The sequence below is a fragment of the Giraffa tippelskirchi genome, chromosome 10 (genome assembly GCF_054371585.1).
Source record: "Giraffa tippelskirchi isolate mGirTip1 chromosome 10, T2T-mGirTip1v1.2.pri, whole genome shotgun sequence".
Lineage (NCBI taxonomy): Eukaryota > Metazoa > Chordata > Mammalia > Artiodactyla > Giraffidae > Giraffa > Giraffa tippelskirchi.
This window is the reverse complement of record NC_137284.1, coordinates 13,028,692-13,043,802: the sequence shown is the minus strand read 5'-3', so window position 1 is coordinate 13,043,802 and position 15,111 is coordinate 13,028,692. Positions and strand designations below refer to the sequence as shown.

The following is a 15,111-nucleotide window of genomic DNA, read 5'->3' as shown; positions in this document are numbered from 1 at the left end:
GAGTATATCTGGAAGATAAATTCCATATGGCTTCTTTTCTAGCCTCTGAATGTTTTGGTTGAGTTTTGGAACCATTCCCAAGTTGCACACATCTTTCTTCAATTAGGGAAACCAAAATCGTACACAATACTCCAAGAATAATCTCCCCAGTGCTGAATATAGCAAACTGCTTTTTTTCTCTCTTGTTCTTGCAAATCAGATCTGCCAAAATTGTTAGCCATTTAAAAATGTCCTAACAACTGTTCAAAAAAAAAAGTTTATTTAAAGAAATGACCTAACATTGCTGAAGAATATTAAATACCTAAGCAGCGTGATTTCCAGTTATTTGACCGTTTGTCTTCACACATTTTCTTCCTCTTTAGCACATGTTCTTTGTTTTGGTTTCTGAATTAATGAAAGTGTTTGTTAAGGTCAAAGCTGCCCAATACACAAAAATGAAAGTAGTTACCAGCAAGGGGTAGAACAGAAAAGTACTATTTTAACTGTCAAGTATGTATGGTGGCTAACTGTTCTGATTTAAAATATTTCATCTCTGGGACTTCCCTGGTTAAGACTCTGAGCTTCCAATGCTGGGGGCACAGGTTCGATCCCTGATGAGGGAAAGAAGATGCCACATACTGTGCCACGTGGTTAAAAATAAAATGAAATATTTTATCCCATCTGATCACATGCCTTAGCTTTAGAAAATATAATCACCACACAAATACAGAACATCTTTGGACCAGGGATTTGGTAGCTATCACTGTTAGTGCTTCAGGTGTCAGCAACTTGCTTAAGAATATCCAGCTTCCTTTAATGTTGCTCACTGCTCAATGGTTCAAAGTAATGTAGCAGGCAGAAATAGCCACTAACTCTAAAGAAGTTTTTGGGTTTGTTTTTTAAATTTTATTTATTTTTGGCCGCCCTGGGTCTTCGTTGCATTGTGCGGGCTTTCTCGCCTTGAGGTGAGCAGGGGCTTCTCTTTGTTGCCGCTCACGGGTTTCTCGTTGCAGTGGCCTCCCTGGTTGTGGAGCGCGGGCTCTGGAGCACGCGGGCTTCAGTAGCTGTGGCGCAGGGGCTAAGACGCTCCCTGGCATGTGGCATCTTCCCAGACCAGGGATCAAACATGTGTCCCCTGCATTGACAGGTGGATTCTTGACCACCAAACCACCAGGGAAGTCCCTTTAAAGAAGTTTTGAGGTATTACTAAGCATACCCAAGCCAAATAGCACCACATTCCATTTTGATAAGAAGTGGAACTTAAATAATTGAAAGTTGTCTGGTGGTTAAGAATCTGCCTTCCCATGCGGGGAATGTGCATCCGATCCCTGGTTTAAGAACTAAGATCCCACACGTGCGAATGTGCTCAGTCACTCAGTCGTGTCTGACTCTTTGCGACCCCATGGACTGTAGCCCTACAGGCTTCTCTGTCCGTGGAATTTTCCAGGCAAAAATGCCAGAGTGGGTTGGCATTTCCCTCCCCAGGAGATCTTCCCGACCCAGGGATCAAACCTGAGTCTCTTGCATCTTCTGAATTGGCAGGCAGGTTCTTAACCACTGTACCACTTGGGAAGCCAAGATCCTACATGCTTAGGGGCAACTAAGCCGGTACACAGCAACTAGAGGGAAACAAAAAACGTGTGCATGACAAAACGAGTGCAGCCAAAAGCTAACAGTAATAAAAGTTAAAAAAATAAAATAAAGGGGGCTAGCAGGTTGAAGAACTAAGAGGTCACAGATAACACATAAAGTAGATAATGGTTGAGAGTTGACTTTGATTTTCATCAATCACCCCTGAACTCAAATTAGAATTGACTTATAGCTGAGTGATAGAAAACAGTGGAATGCAGGATTGAAAATCCCAAAATCAAAGAAGTAAGCAAAATGTCATGATGAAGAATGAGAAAGCCATTCTTCACCTTTTCTCAAGGTAAGAATACAGAGATCAGTCTGCACACTTTGTCACTGTAAATTCAACCTCATAGATCCTGAAAGCTCCAACTTTAATCTTTCTAGGGCAGCAGCCAAGAGCAAAAGATTAAAAAAAAAAAAAAACCATCACAAGAATGACTTCTCTTGCAAGGATAGGTTATTGGCCCATACATCAGTCTTTACTACTTGAAACTGTTACAAAGCTTTTATTTGGTGATGTTCACTCACTCTTGTGATGTTTAAGCATCGCATAACCTCACCAGATATGTCAGTTGATATCATTGCCATATCTGTTTATCTTACTGCTCTCTTAGCACTTCTGTGTAAATAATTTCTATCAGATCTAAAAGGTTGCATCCATAATCAAAACTCAATCACTCAAGCGACAATTAGGCATTTTTAAAATTACTTTGTCAAATAGTCAAATCTGTCTGCCTCTCACAGGCTCTTCCTTTAAGGGCAACCTCTTACTCTTTGGTTTCACTTAGATATTTTTTTTTTGTATGCATCTCAAAGGAAAAAATTTTTTCTCACGAAACTACAGTACCATTGTCACATGTAACAAATTTAACAAAACTTCACGAGGTGAGTCTTTTTTTCTGGACTTTTAATTTTGTATTGGGGTATGGCCAGTTAAAAATGTTGTGATAGTTTCAGGTGAACAGTGAAGGGACTCAGCCATACATATACATGTATCCATTCTCCCCCAAGATCCCCTGCTATTCAGGCTGCCACATAACATTGAGCAGAGTTCCATGTGCTATACAGTAGGTCCTTCTTGGTCACCCATTTTGAATATAGCAGTGTGTACAAGTCCATCCCAAACTCCCTAACTATCCCTTCCCCAAGGCAACCGTAAGTTTGTTTCCTAAGTCTGTGAATCTCTTTGTTTTAGAAGTAAGTACATTTGTATAATTTCTTTTTAGATTCTACGTATAAGGGATGTTATATGATATTTCTCTTTTTCTGACTTACGTCACTCAGTGTGACACTCTCTAGGTCCATCCATGTTGCTGCAAATGGCATTATTTCATCCTTTTTAATGGCTGAGTAATAATCTATCATTGTATAGGTGAGTCTTGATTTCATAATATTTTACTATGGAATTGTAATTTAGTGTGTTAATACCAGCCAGTGACAGGCGATACAACACTGGTTGTCTCAAAAGATCTGTAAAGCTGGTCCTTCCAATGTGAGCAACAGCTAAGGCCATGATGTTGGGGTTACTCACCCCATGGCACCTTGTCTGGCCTGCAACCCATCCCCCTAAAAGGAGTGAGACCTAGAGAGACCTGCTGGAAACAACTCAAGTCTTCAGTAGCCTCCATCATGTACATTATGTACATCCAAGATGTAACGAGTGATTTAAAAGCTGATTTTGACTATGTTTCTGGACTGCTGTATGCAGAGTTCTTTTTATCTCAAAATAGTACAGACATCATCAAAAGTCTCTGTAGGGCAGGCCTCCAGGAACTGTTTTGAATGCTGCTGACTGTGCTTTTAAGGAGGTGTGCCAGAAAATGTGATCAGTAACGCTTCTCATAACAAGTCAGTAGAGACAGAGCCACATAAAGGCACCTCTGGAATTTAGATATCAGGTCCCCTTTTGAGAATAAAACTACTGAGAGTTATATATTTGTTTCAAGGAGCCATTTGCAGAAGGAATACTACTGTAGGTGAAAACATTGGAATCACCTCATTTCCAATAAATGAACAGTAAAATATTTGGTGGCATTTCAGGGTATGTGTGTGGATCACAACAAACTGGAAAATTCTTAAAGAGATAGGAATGCCATACCACCATACCTGCCACCTGAGAAATCTGTATGCAGGTCAAGAAACAATAGTTAGAACCAGACATGGAACAGCAGACTGGTACCAAATTGGGAAAGGAGTATGTCAAGGCTGTATATCAACACCCTGCTTTTCTAACTTATATGCAGAGTATGTCATGAGAAGCACTGGGCTGGATGAAGCACAAGCTGGAATCAAGATTGCCAGGAGAAACATCAATAACCTCAGATATGCAGATGACACCACCCTTATGGCAGAAAGTGAAGAACTAAAGAACCTCTTGATGAAAATGAAAGAGGAGAGTGAAAAAGTTGGCTTAAAACTCAACATTCAGAAAACTAAGATCATGGCATCTGGTCCCATCACTTCATGGCAAATAGATGGGGAAACAGTGGAAACAGTGACGGACTTTATTTTTTTGGGCCCCAAAGTCACTGCAGATGGTGACTGCAGCCATGAAATGAAAAGACGCTTCCTCCTTGGAAAACAAGCCATGACCAACCTAGACAGCATGTTAAAAAGCAGAGACATTACTTTGCCGACAAAGGTCCATCTAGGCAAAGCTCTGGTTTTTCCAATAGTCATGTATGGATATAAGAGTTGGACCATAAAGAAAGCTGAGTGCCAAAGAATTGATGCTTTTGAACTGTGGTGTTGGAGAAGACTCTTGAGAGTCCCTTGGACTACAAGGAGATCCAACCAGTCAATCTTAAAGGAAATCAGCCCTGAACATTGATTGGAAGGACTGATGCTAAAGCTGAAACTCCAAAACTTTGGCCACATGATGCGAAGAACTGACTCGTTGGAAATATCTCTGAAGCTGGGCAAGATTGAAGGCAGGAGGAGAAGGGGACAACAAAGGATGAGATGGTTGGATGGCATCACCGACTTGATGGACTTGAGTTTGAGTAAGCTCTGGAATTTGGTGATGGACAGGGAAGCCTGGTGTGCTACAGTCCATGCGGTCACAAAGAGTTGGACATGACTGTGTGACTGAATTAAACTGAATGTACATATATATATATGTGCATATTCTTTTTCATATTCTTCTCCATTATGGTTTATCTTGAATATAGTTCCCTGTCCTCTACAGTAGAACCTTGTCATTTATCCATCCTGTGTATCATAGTTTGAATCTGCTGATCCCAAACTCCTGATCCTTCCCTCTGCCACCTCCCCTCCCCCTTGACAACCACGTATCTGTTCTTTATGTCTGTGAGTCTGTTTCTGTTTCGTAGACAGGTTCATCTGTGTCATAGTTTAGATTCCACATGTAAGTGATATCATATAGTATTTGTAAAAGACCACATATTTTATGATTTCATTTATCATAATAAAGGAAATATCTAGAAAAGACAAATCTACAGATACCAAGTGAAGCAGTGGTTGCCTAAGGCTGGGAGGAGGTGGAGGACAGGAAACACGGAATCACTACTGATAAGCAGAGTGAGGGATTCTTTTGGGTGTAATGAAAATGCTCTAAAATTGATTATGGTAACAGTTGCGTAATTCTGTGAATATTCTAAGAACCATTCAATTGTACACCTTAAAAGGGTGAATTCTATGATGTGTGAACTACATCTCAAAGCCTTTATATAAAAAAAAAGACAAAACAACAACAAACAAACAAACAGAAATAGACAGTGGGGTCGCATAAACTCCCTCTTACCCCGTGAACCTCTGCCAGAGAAGCTGGCCGGGCTCACTCCCAGACATTTCCTAATTGAAACAACAAGCAAACATTGTCAGTATAAGAGAAAGAAAAGACCACTGTACATAGCTTGTTCCACATGTTACCTTCAACTCAAAGGTTTCCAGGTGATTTAAAGCTGAGGAGTTTCCTAGACTGCTTCATCAACATCTATTCAGTGATGCACAGGATAACCCATAGAGAATCAAAATAACGATCCTGGAAGGACAGTTGGGAAGAAGGAAAGGTCAAATTTGTAGTTGACTTGGCAGAAAGAGCCAACCTAAACTCAATGTTGAGAAATAAAGTAATTGACATTGTCTATATCCCACCCAGTATACTTCCCCCAGTTCTCCCTTCATATTTGATTTTCTTTCCCTTATCACCCCTCCCCCATCTCCTTCTGCCTCCGGTTCCTTGAAGGTCCCTGTTGATTCAAGACGTTCAGCACAGGACTTGTGTGGTGGTCCAGTGGTTGGGACTTCACCTTCCAGTGCAGGGGGCGCCAGTTCGGTCCCTGGTCAGGAAACTAGGATCCCACATTTCTCACAGCCAAAAATAAGAACCCCCAAAACATAAAAAAACAGAAGCAATATTGTAACAAATTCAATAAAGACTTAAGAAAAAAAATCTGTGTGTGTGTGCTTAGTTGTGTCTGACTCTTTGCGGCCCCATAAACTATAACCTGCCAGGCTCCTCTGTCCATGGAATTTTTCAGGCAAGAATATTGGAGTGGGTTACCATTTCCTACTCCAAGGGGTCTTATCAATTCAGGGACTGAACCCATGTCTCTTCATCGCCTGCATTGTCAGGTGGATTCTTTATCACTTACTTCAAGATACTCAGCACATTTTATGTTGCCCTTCTTCCCACCTTACACTTTCAGTTTTTGAGTCAGGAGTGGGTATGTGACCTAAGTTGTGCAACCAGAGAATCTCAGGACTCTCATTTGGAAGCCTGAGTCAGAAGCTGTATTTTCTCCTGGACAATTTCCTGAGAGTATGTAGGACAGGATCCAAAATGGTCACGGACGCCTCACTGTTAGGCTGTGGACGAAGTTGCCAGACGAGGAGGGCCAGGAGAATCAGAGATGTGAGCTTCAGCTCTGGCTGGAACCATACCCTCTCTCCACATTTTCACCTCTAGATTTTTTCAGTTACAAAGCCTTAATTTACAATTTTTGTTTAAACCATGTTGAGTAGACATTTTTATTATTTACAGCTGGAAACACAAAATTGAGATAATTCTAATAAATTCTAAACTCACATCTAAACTTAATATTTTTTAAGATTTTAGAACAATGACTGGCAGGTAGTAAGTGCTATGTGTTATAGTTATTATATTGAAAGTGTTGATATTATAAAACAAAGAAAATAACAATGAACTAATCTATCTACTTAACAAAGCATTATTAATAAGACTATGGAAAACAAAAGAGAAAGGCATCATTCCTTTCACCATTGTAAAAGTAATTATAGAATGTTACCTATCCATATAGAACATTCAAAAAACACAGAAATATGTTGAGAAGATTTAAAAATCATTTATAATATCACTCCCTAGAAAAAAATATTTTAGTTTATTTTCTTCCAGTCTATTTTAAATATAAAATTGAAATAATTCTATATATACAACTTTTGTATTCTCTGCCTTTAAAACATTTACCATATTTCATAAGCATTTTTCCATCCTTTATTCTCATTTTATATTGTTTTCCTAGGCTGGAGTCCCAGAAATCAAATAAGTGGAACTTGCAGGGTTCCTTTTAAACTTGAAGTAAGATAATGGATACGTGAGACATTTGAAAATTGAAAAGCACTATACAGATATGAGCTACTATGGTAATATCATTATCTCTTCCCCTAAGCTTGCTCCTCCTCCTGAATTCTCTGTTTTGTTGAACTTATGCACCGAGCTAAACACATAAACACTTTATCCATTATTCTGTTTAGTCTCTGTAAGAATCCTGCTGAAAAGGTGAAAGTATCCTATTTTGCCAAGAAAATTCTCATCTTTGATGAAATTAAATCATTTAAGCCCACACCATCAGAAATTGTAGAGCAGGTATTCGAACCTTAAAGTTCATCTGAGTCTAAAGTCTCTGCTTTAACCACTTGTTCTCTGCTATGAGGTCCTGCCTTCTAATCATACAACTCTGAGCTTCTCCATATTACCATGCTGGCTATTATAGAAAGGATCTCTGTACAGGGTAGAAAGATGCCCCAAATATCAACACATTCAAACTGTGATTTGCAACTTCTCAAGCTGAGTAATTTCACATCCACTTTCCTGAAAAGCAAGTCCCATGTGGAAATCACCAACAATAAGAACTTTTAGTGTAAGCAGTTTTCAGCACTGAAGTTTTTATCATCATTTTATATATTCCACACTGAAGGCAGGGGAAATCATTTTAAAAAGCACCGAACAAGAACACTAGAAAATGTGGTGTCATTATGGACAGCGGAGAAAATAGCCGTTGCACAGAGGCAGAACAGCCCAGGTACAAGGAGGGAATGGGATGTGTCCTTTCAAATGAAGAATCAGGGACAACAAATAAAGGAAGGTAAACAGACAGAGACACATGCAATAACAACTCCTCCAAAAGTGATTTGCAGCCAGAGGCAGATTTTCTGCAGAGCTAACTAAACTCCCTTGCTCTGGTCTCCTCCAAGACATCAGTAGGGACTGTCAAAATCTCATGCCTGTCTGTATGAGGACACCCAAGATTCACAACTTGTTTGCTTCAAGCCTGTCAACCAGTTTACCAGCAAAACAAAACGTAGGCTATACATGTCATGTGTTTAAAGTTATTTTTCAAGCATTATATTTCAGCCACACCTACACAACCAGATGGTAATCAGTTAAATCAATATTATCATTGAAAACAAAAGATATTTGCATGAAAACTCCAGTGCCAGATTCTTTCTTCTGTCTAGACCCTGCTCTGGCATGATCAAATTTGGGTACCCTGTATTGATTTTTAAGTACTTGATATTTTTGTTTATTTGACTTGATTTAAAATCAAGTCCTATTTTAATTTAGACCAATAGAAAGTGTAAGAGAGGCTTTATACATGAACATATTAAAATATAGGTTTCTCATGTATAAAGCCTGAAGCTGAAACTCTTGCACGCTCAGTTGCTCTGTTGTGTCTGACTGTTTGTGACCCCTGGACTGTAGCCCTCCAGGCTCCTCTCTCTGTCCATGGGATTCTCCAAGCAAGAATACTGAAGTGGGTTGCCATTTCCTTCTCCAGGGGATCTTTCTGACCCAGGGGTTGAACCCATGTCTCTTGCACTGGCAGGTGGATTCTTTACCACTGAGCCACCTGGGAAGCCCGAAGCTGAAACTCACATAAAATTAAACCTTTCTGCTTCTTACAGAGGGTCCCTGTGAGAAGTGATCCAAGCTGTTCAACATCAGTGGCAAAGGGAACATGGAAGCCTTCCAAGCAAGATAGAAATATGAGAGACCTAGGGAACTTTCTAATTTCTCTTTGTGTCTGTGTGTGTGTAAAGAAGTATATACTGATTTATTTGACTGCCAGGTCTTAGTTGCAGCATGTGGGATCTAGTTCCCTGACCAGGGATCGAACCCAGGCTCCCTGCGTTGGAAGCGGAGAGTCTTAGTCACTCAACCACAGGGAAGTCCCTCTAATTTCTCTTGAGTTACATTTTTGTAGAGTGGCTTATCTGTAAATAATAGACATTTCTATGGCTCCTCAGGATCTTTTAGGTAACCTGACCAACTATCTTATCTTTCCTATTTATTACAAATGCTCTAACGTACTCCAATGAAGTGAAATACTCACATATTCTTTTTAAAAAATATTTATTTTTATTTACTCATTTACACACCAGGTCTTAGTTTCAGCACACAAGATATTTCAGTTGCTGCATGTGGGATCTAGTCCCCTAACCAGGGATTGAACCTGCATTGGAAGCACAGAGTCCTAGCCACTGGACCACCAGGGAAGTCCCACTCACATATTCTTACATGACTTGTGTTTTTTCAATGCCATGTCTTTGCTTGCATTGTTCCTTCCATGCTTTTTGTGCTCTCCTGCACATCCTTTGTATATTACAGGAAGTCTCAGACATAAGCTCTTTTATGATCTTTGCCTGGCATCCTCAGCCAGATGTAACCAGCTTCTTCCTCCAATTTATTCCTTAAAGAACACAGACAGTTCTCTTGGGCCATTTATGACTTTACACTTAGTGCGATCCTTATGCATGCACAGGTTTTGTCCTTTCTGCTAGGTTGTAAGTTCATTTAGTTATGTGTTCCCTCCACAAATATTTTTTGAATGTCTGTTAAGTACAAGCACTATGTAGAGGTACAGAAATGAACCAAACCTGACTCCTCCCTGCATGGTGTAATAAAAGAGACAACAAAGAAAAATAAATGATTGATGTTTAGTTTACAAACAGTGTGTCAGAGGTATGTGCAGAATGTTTTGGGGAACACAGAGGAGGTGTGTCAGCTCAGCCTTGGGGAAGAAGGGGGAGAGCAGGAAATGTCCGTGAGCAGGTTCTAGTGGAAGCGAGTTAGGCATGGATGGTGAGGTGGGTTTGGGGGTCAGAGGATGCATTCTGAGTACGGCTTATTTATTTATTTATAAAATTTTAAAAAGGAACAACATTTTTCTTTAATATTTATTTTTATTTATTTATTTGGCTGTGCTAGGTCTTAGTTTCAGCATGCAGGATTTTCTAGTTGTGGCATGTAGAATATTTAGTTGCAGCATGCAAACTATTTAGTTGCAGCATGTGGGATCTAGTTGCCTGACCAGGTATCAAACATAGAGCCCCCTGCACTGGGAGCAAGGAGTCTTAGCCACTGGGCCACCAGAGAAATTCTTGGGTATTGTATATTTAAAGGCTACCAGTTATAGGCCAAGGCCAAGCTTACAACCAGTTCATATTTATGGCCCACACTGCAATGTTCAAACACGTGCGTTAAACCAAGGCCATTCGACTATAAAGTATTCACCATTCTGATTTATGATGAGAAAAAGTAATGCAGTGAGTTGTTAAAAATTTACATTGCACCCGTCTTTGAAATTGTAAAATTATGACCATTCTTAGTTTTTATTGTTGTTAAATGTTCTTTAATGAAACAGTGGTGATAACATATCAGTTCAGTTCAGTCGCTCAGTCGTTGTCTGACTCTTTGTGACCTCATGAACCGCAACATGCCAGGCCTCCCTGTCCATCATCAACTCCTGGAGTTTACCCAAACTCATGTCCATTGAGATGCCATCCAACCATCTCATCCTCTGTCGTCCCCCTTCTCCTCCTGCCCTCCATCTTTCCCAGCATCAGGGTCTTTTCAAATGAGTCAGCTCTTCGCATCAAGTGGCCAAAGTATTGGAGTTTCAGCTTCAACATCAGTCCTTCCAATGAACACCCAGGACTGATCTCCTTTAGGATGGACTGGTTGGACCTCCTTGCAGTCCAAGGGACTCTCAAGAGTCTTCTCCAACACCACAGTTCAAAAGCATCAATTCTTCAGTTGTGTCTTAATGTTTTATTTAGAAAACCAAAACACTGTTAATTGTAAATAGTTGATTGACAATGTTGTGCTAGTTTCTGCTGTACAGCAAAGTGATTCCGTTATATGTATGTATATATTTTTTTATATTCTTTTCCATTATGGTTTATCATAGGGTATTGAATATAGGACTTTGTTGTTTATACTTTCTACATATAATAGTTTGCATCTGCTAATCCCAAACTCCTAATCCACCTCTCCCCCACCCTTGGCAACCACAAGTCTGTTCTCTATATCTGAAAACACTGGTAAGTTTAAATGCTACTCCAATTTAAAAATTTTTGTTTTACTGATCCATGACGTTCAAGAATCAAGCTCTCAAACATATTAGTGGATTAGAATTCCCTGGAGAGCTTTAAAAAATATCTTGAATCCCTTATGTCACTTTAGCCTTAATGATTCACAATTTCTGAGGTAGGAGTTCAGGAATTTGTCTTTTTATAAAACTTCTTTGTTGATTTTTTGAAAAGCATCCTGATCTGGGAGCAACTGCTCTAGCGAGATTTACCTCACCTGAAAACGTGTCAAATGGATGAGTGGGCAATGCTCATATAAGGATACATTTAGGGACATAAACCACTTTTTTCCCCCCCAAAATGAAATGCACACAACTTAAGTGTTCATGAAAGATAACTCTTTTAGAAGGAAGTCTGATTCTTAAGAGAGGAGAAATAGAAGGTTATGTTAGGCCTTTTCCTTTTGTTAACAAATGGTAATGAAGTGAAAACATAGTGCTCTTCAAATGATTTGGTCACTGTCATAAGCATATTTAGGGTGAAAAATTACCATTTGAAAATTGCAAGACTAGGTATGCTTTCATGAGTGTCACTTAGTTAAGGGAGAGTAACATTTTGAAGTCAAGAACATTGATGAACAGGGCAACAAAGTTTTATTAATGATCCTTCAGTGACCTAAAAATGCAAATAAACTTCTTTCAGGACCTAACTAATTTTATTTTATTTATTTATTTATTAAAATAAATTAAAGGGCTTATTTATTTTCTTCATATGGGATCCTAATTTCCTGACCATGGATGGAACCCACATCCCCTGCATTGAAAACACGGAGTCTTAACCACTGGACCACCAGGGAAGTCCCCAGGATCTAACTAATTTTAGATAGAAACCCCCCAGATCATTTTCCTACAAATCCTTCTATCCCATGATATTAGAGCTCATCCTTGAATACACAGTCCCCAAAGCATCAATACTGGGGCCACTACTTTGAATTCAGGGAATTTCACTTGCTTTTCCCTTAGCATTTAGAGTCATAGAAATTTAGACGTCTCTGAGACGAGTCCCTAATTTTGTGGGCAAGGAAATAGGTCTCAGAGGGTCTGTAGAACTCACCCAAGGCTCCAAAGTAGAATTAGGTCTTTCACAGTCACTTGATACTGTTTCTGTGCATATTTTCACGGAAATCTGTACTTCATGCTTTTCACTATTGTACATTCATTTTTCATTGAACCACACAAATTGGTGAATTAAGACAGGTTCTTAATATTCCCACTTGACAGGGGAGGAAAAACAGTCACATGATGAAGGGTTTGTCCATAGTTATAGGGCTGCCCCAGTCGACTCTGGCTGCCAGAACAAAATATCACAGACTGGGTGGCTAAACAGCAGGAATGTCTCTCACAGTTGTGGAGGCTGTGAAGTCCAGTGGCATGAGGCTGGCCAGCTTGGCTTTCTGATGATGAGGGCTCTCTTCCTGGCCTTCTCACTATGTCCTCACATGTAGGGGGTGGGGGTGGGGGGTTGGGGGTGTGTGTGGGGGGGTAGTTGGGTGAGCATGGAACAAGCTCTCTGTTCTCTTCTTAGAAGGAAACTAATCCCCTCTTCAGGGCTTCCCAGGCAGCTCAGATGGTAAAGAATCTGCCTGCAATGCAGAAGACCGGGGTTTGATCTCTGATTGGGGAAGATGCCCTGGAGAAGGGAATGAGAACACACTCCAGTATTCTTGCCTGGAGAATCCCATGGACGAGAATTCTGCGGGGCTACAGTCCATGGGGTCACAAGTCAGATAGGACTGAGTGACAAACACTTTCACTTTCAATCTGCTCTTGAGGGCCGCTCATGACCTCATCTAACCCTAATTACCTCCCAAAGGCTCCATCTCTAAACACCATCATTTTGGGGGTCAAGGCCTCAGCAAGCATGAATGTTGGAGAGGATACACTTCGGTCCATAGCAACAGCTGAAGGCTGAACTAGGGTCAGAATCCGGCAGAACGGATTTCCATGATGCTGCACAAACATGAGCCCGCCTGTCCAGGATGAGGGGACCTGCACTGTGACATACCTATGTCTTGTCAGTGGCAGGAGACCTTTGGAAAGAACCAGAGGAGCAAGTGGGCTTTTCTGGTGGCTCAGACGGTAAAGAACCCGCCTGCCAAGGCAGGAGACACAGGGTCCATCCCCGGGTTGTGAAGATTCCCTGGGGGGAGGAAATGGCTACCCACTCCAGTCTTCTTGCCTGGAGAATCCCATGGACAGAGGAGCCTGGTGGATTACAGTCCAGGGTTGGCAAACAGACACAAATGAGGGACTAAACAACAACAAAATGTAGCAGGTGTCATAGTAGGAACAGGGCTCTGGGGATTCAGAAGCAGAGGCGAACAAACGAAGAGGAAGATGTTTACAACACGTAAGCGGAGGGAGGACCGTGCAGCCATGGAGAGGGCTCTGTAATGGAAAGGTGCGCGCTGTCTTTGGGGAATGGGGCAAGTCCAGGACCGGGCGCGTCCTGCAGTGGGGATGGGAAGTCCGGTGTTCTCCTGGTTGGACACTGTCTCTTCGCTTTTACCATCTGTTTCCTGGGGGTAGAGACCCCGCTCTCTATGTATTTGAAAACCAGCAAGGACGCTGCAGAGGGTGGTCCATAAACCTCACGGCTGCAGAGAGGAAACAAAGCCGGCGGCGCCCCAGCACCGCGAGGCGCCCGCTGTGAACCGAGTAGTACGGCGTCTCCCAGCTGGAGTGGAAGCTCAGCGGGGCACGCAGGCCGAGAGAAGCAGGTCTCTCGCTAGCGATCGTCAACCGAACAAGAAAGAAAAACGATCTTTTCCTGAAACACACGAGGAAGGCCTGGACCTGGGCTCTGAGGTCAACGTGGTCCTCGCACCGCTGGTCTCCGGTGGGAAGGAGCTATCCCGGGCTCCAGTGGCCGCCGGCAAGGAGGAGGAAGGCTGAGGCCTAAGGACCAGCGGTCGAGAGCTTGCAAACAGCGGCTCGGGGCGGGCGGCGGGCTGGGACGAGGCGCGCCCTGCGGGGGTTGGGGCGGAGGAACGCAGCCTCTTGCAGCCCTTCCTCTGCCCAGGAGGACGGCCTTCTGCAAACCTGCCTGGACTCGGAACAATTCATCCTGTTCTTCCTTTAAAAAAAAAAAAAATCCTGTTTTTCATAAATTCATTGTCAGAACCCCGAAGAGGGCGGTACCCGAAGGAATCTGAAAAATAGCCCGCAGGGGCGGGCAGTGGGGCGTGTCTGGTGTCGGGCGGCTGCAGGAGAACAGAAGGGCGCAGTGCGGGCAGATAACCAGGGGGGTGCTGGCGGCCCAAGCGCACCCCGCCCGGGCCCCCCCCAACCCCGCGCACACCCCCGCGTCCCGGAGCAGCCGGGACCCAGCGGGGCGGGGCGTCAGCAGCTGGGGGCGGGACCGGGCGGGGTGCGCGGCTGGAGCGGAGGGAGGGGCGGGCTCTTCCGCCCCCTGATTGGGTATGGACTGAACGAGGGGCGGTGTCTTGCGGAGGTTCTGCGGTTCGGCATTGGGCGCCGAATATGGAGGGTGTGGTTTTGTGAAGTCAGTTCCGGTCGGTGTAAAACCCTAGGGGCGGTGGCGAACAAGCTTCAGATGCTCCTGGGTCGCGGTGGGAACGCTCCCAGTTCTGTCTGTGTGAGCTTGAGAGCCGCGCGCTAGAGCGACCCGGCGAGGGATGGCGGCCACCGGGACCGCGGGCACCGCGGCCACGGGCAAACTACTGGTCGTGCTGCTGCTGGGGCTCACAGCTCCCGCCGCGGCGCTGGCCGGCTACATTGAGGTGGGGACCGGGCGAGCGCCCGAGCCCTTTCTCCTGCGCCCGCGGGGAAGCGCGGCCTGCGGGCGGGAGGGCCGCGGGGTCCGGGCCGGGAGGGGGTCGTGGCGCGCTGGCGGTGGGGGTGGTCC

At 43.1% G+C, this 15,111-nt stretch overlaps 2 protein-coding genes across 10 annotated transcripts in view; one reads left to right on the top strand and one right to left on the bottom strand.

The window, feature by feature from the left end:
- The window catches only part of PRDM10 (PR/SET domain 10), a 147,173-nt gene extending 132,613 nt beyond the window's left edge, over positions 1 to 14,560 (bottom strand). Inside the window, exons 1-2 of the mRNA XM_081534046.1 lie at positions 12,298 to 14,560; positions 5,503 to 5,614 (exon numbers count right to left, since the gene is read on the bottom strand). The gene's annotated coding sequence lies outside the window, so the exon portion shown is untranslated. The remainder of the gene's footprint in view (positions 1 to 5,502; positions 5,615 to 12,297) is intronic.
- Positions 14,561 to 14,797: 237 nt separating this feature from the next.
- APLP2 (amyloid beta precursor like protein 2) overlaps positions 14,798 to 15,111 on the top strand; it is a 64,413-nt gene continuing 64,099 nt past the window's right edge. For all 9 annotated transcript variants that reach the window (XM_081534068.1, XM_081534067.1, XM_081534063.1 and 6 more), the window contains exon 1: positions 14,798 to 14,986. In XM_081534068.1, the coding sequence (XP_081390194.1) occupies positions 14,882 to 14,986 (105 nt within the window). In that variant the 5' untranslated portion in view covers positions 14,798 to 14,881. The remainder of the gene's footprint in view (positions 14,987 to 15,111) is intronic.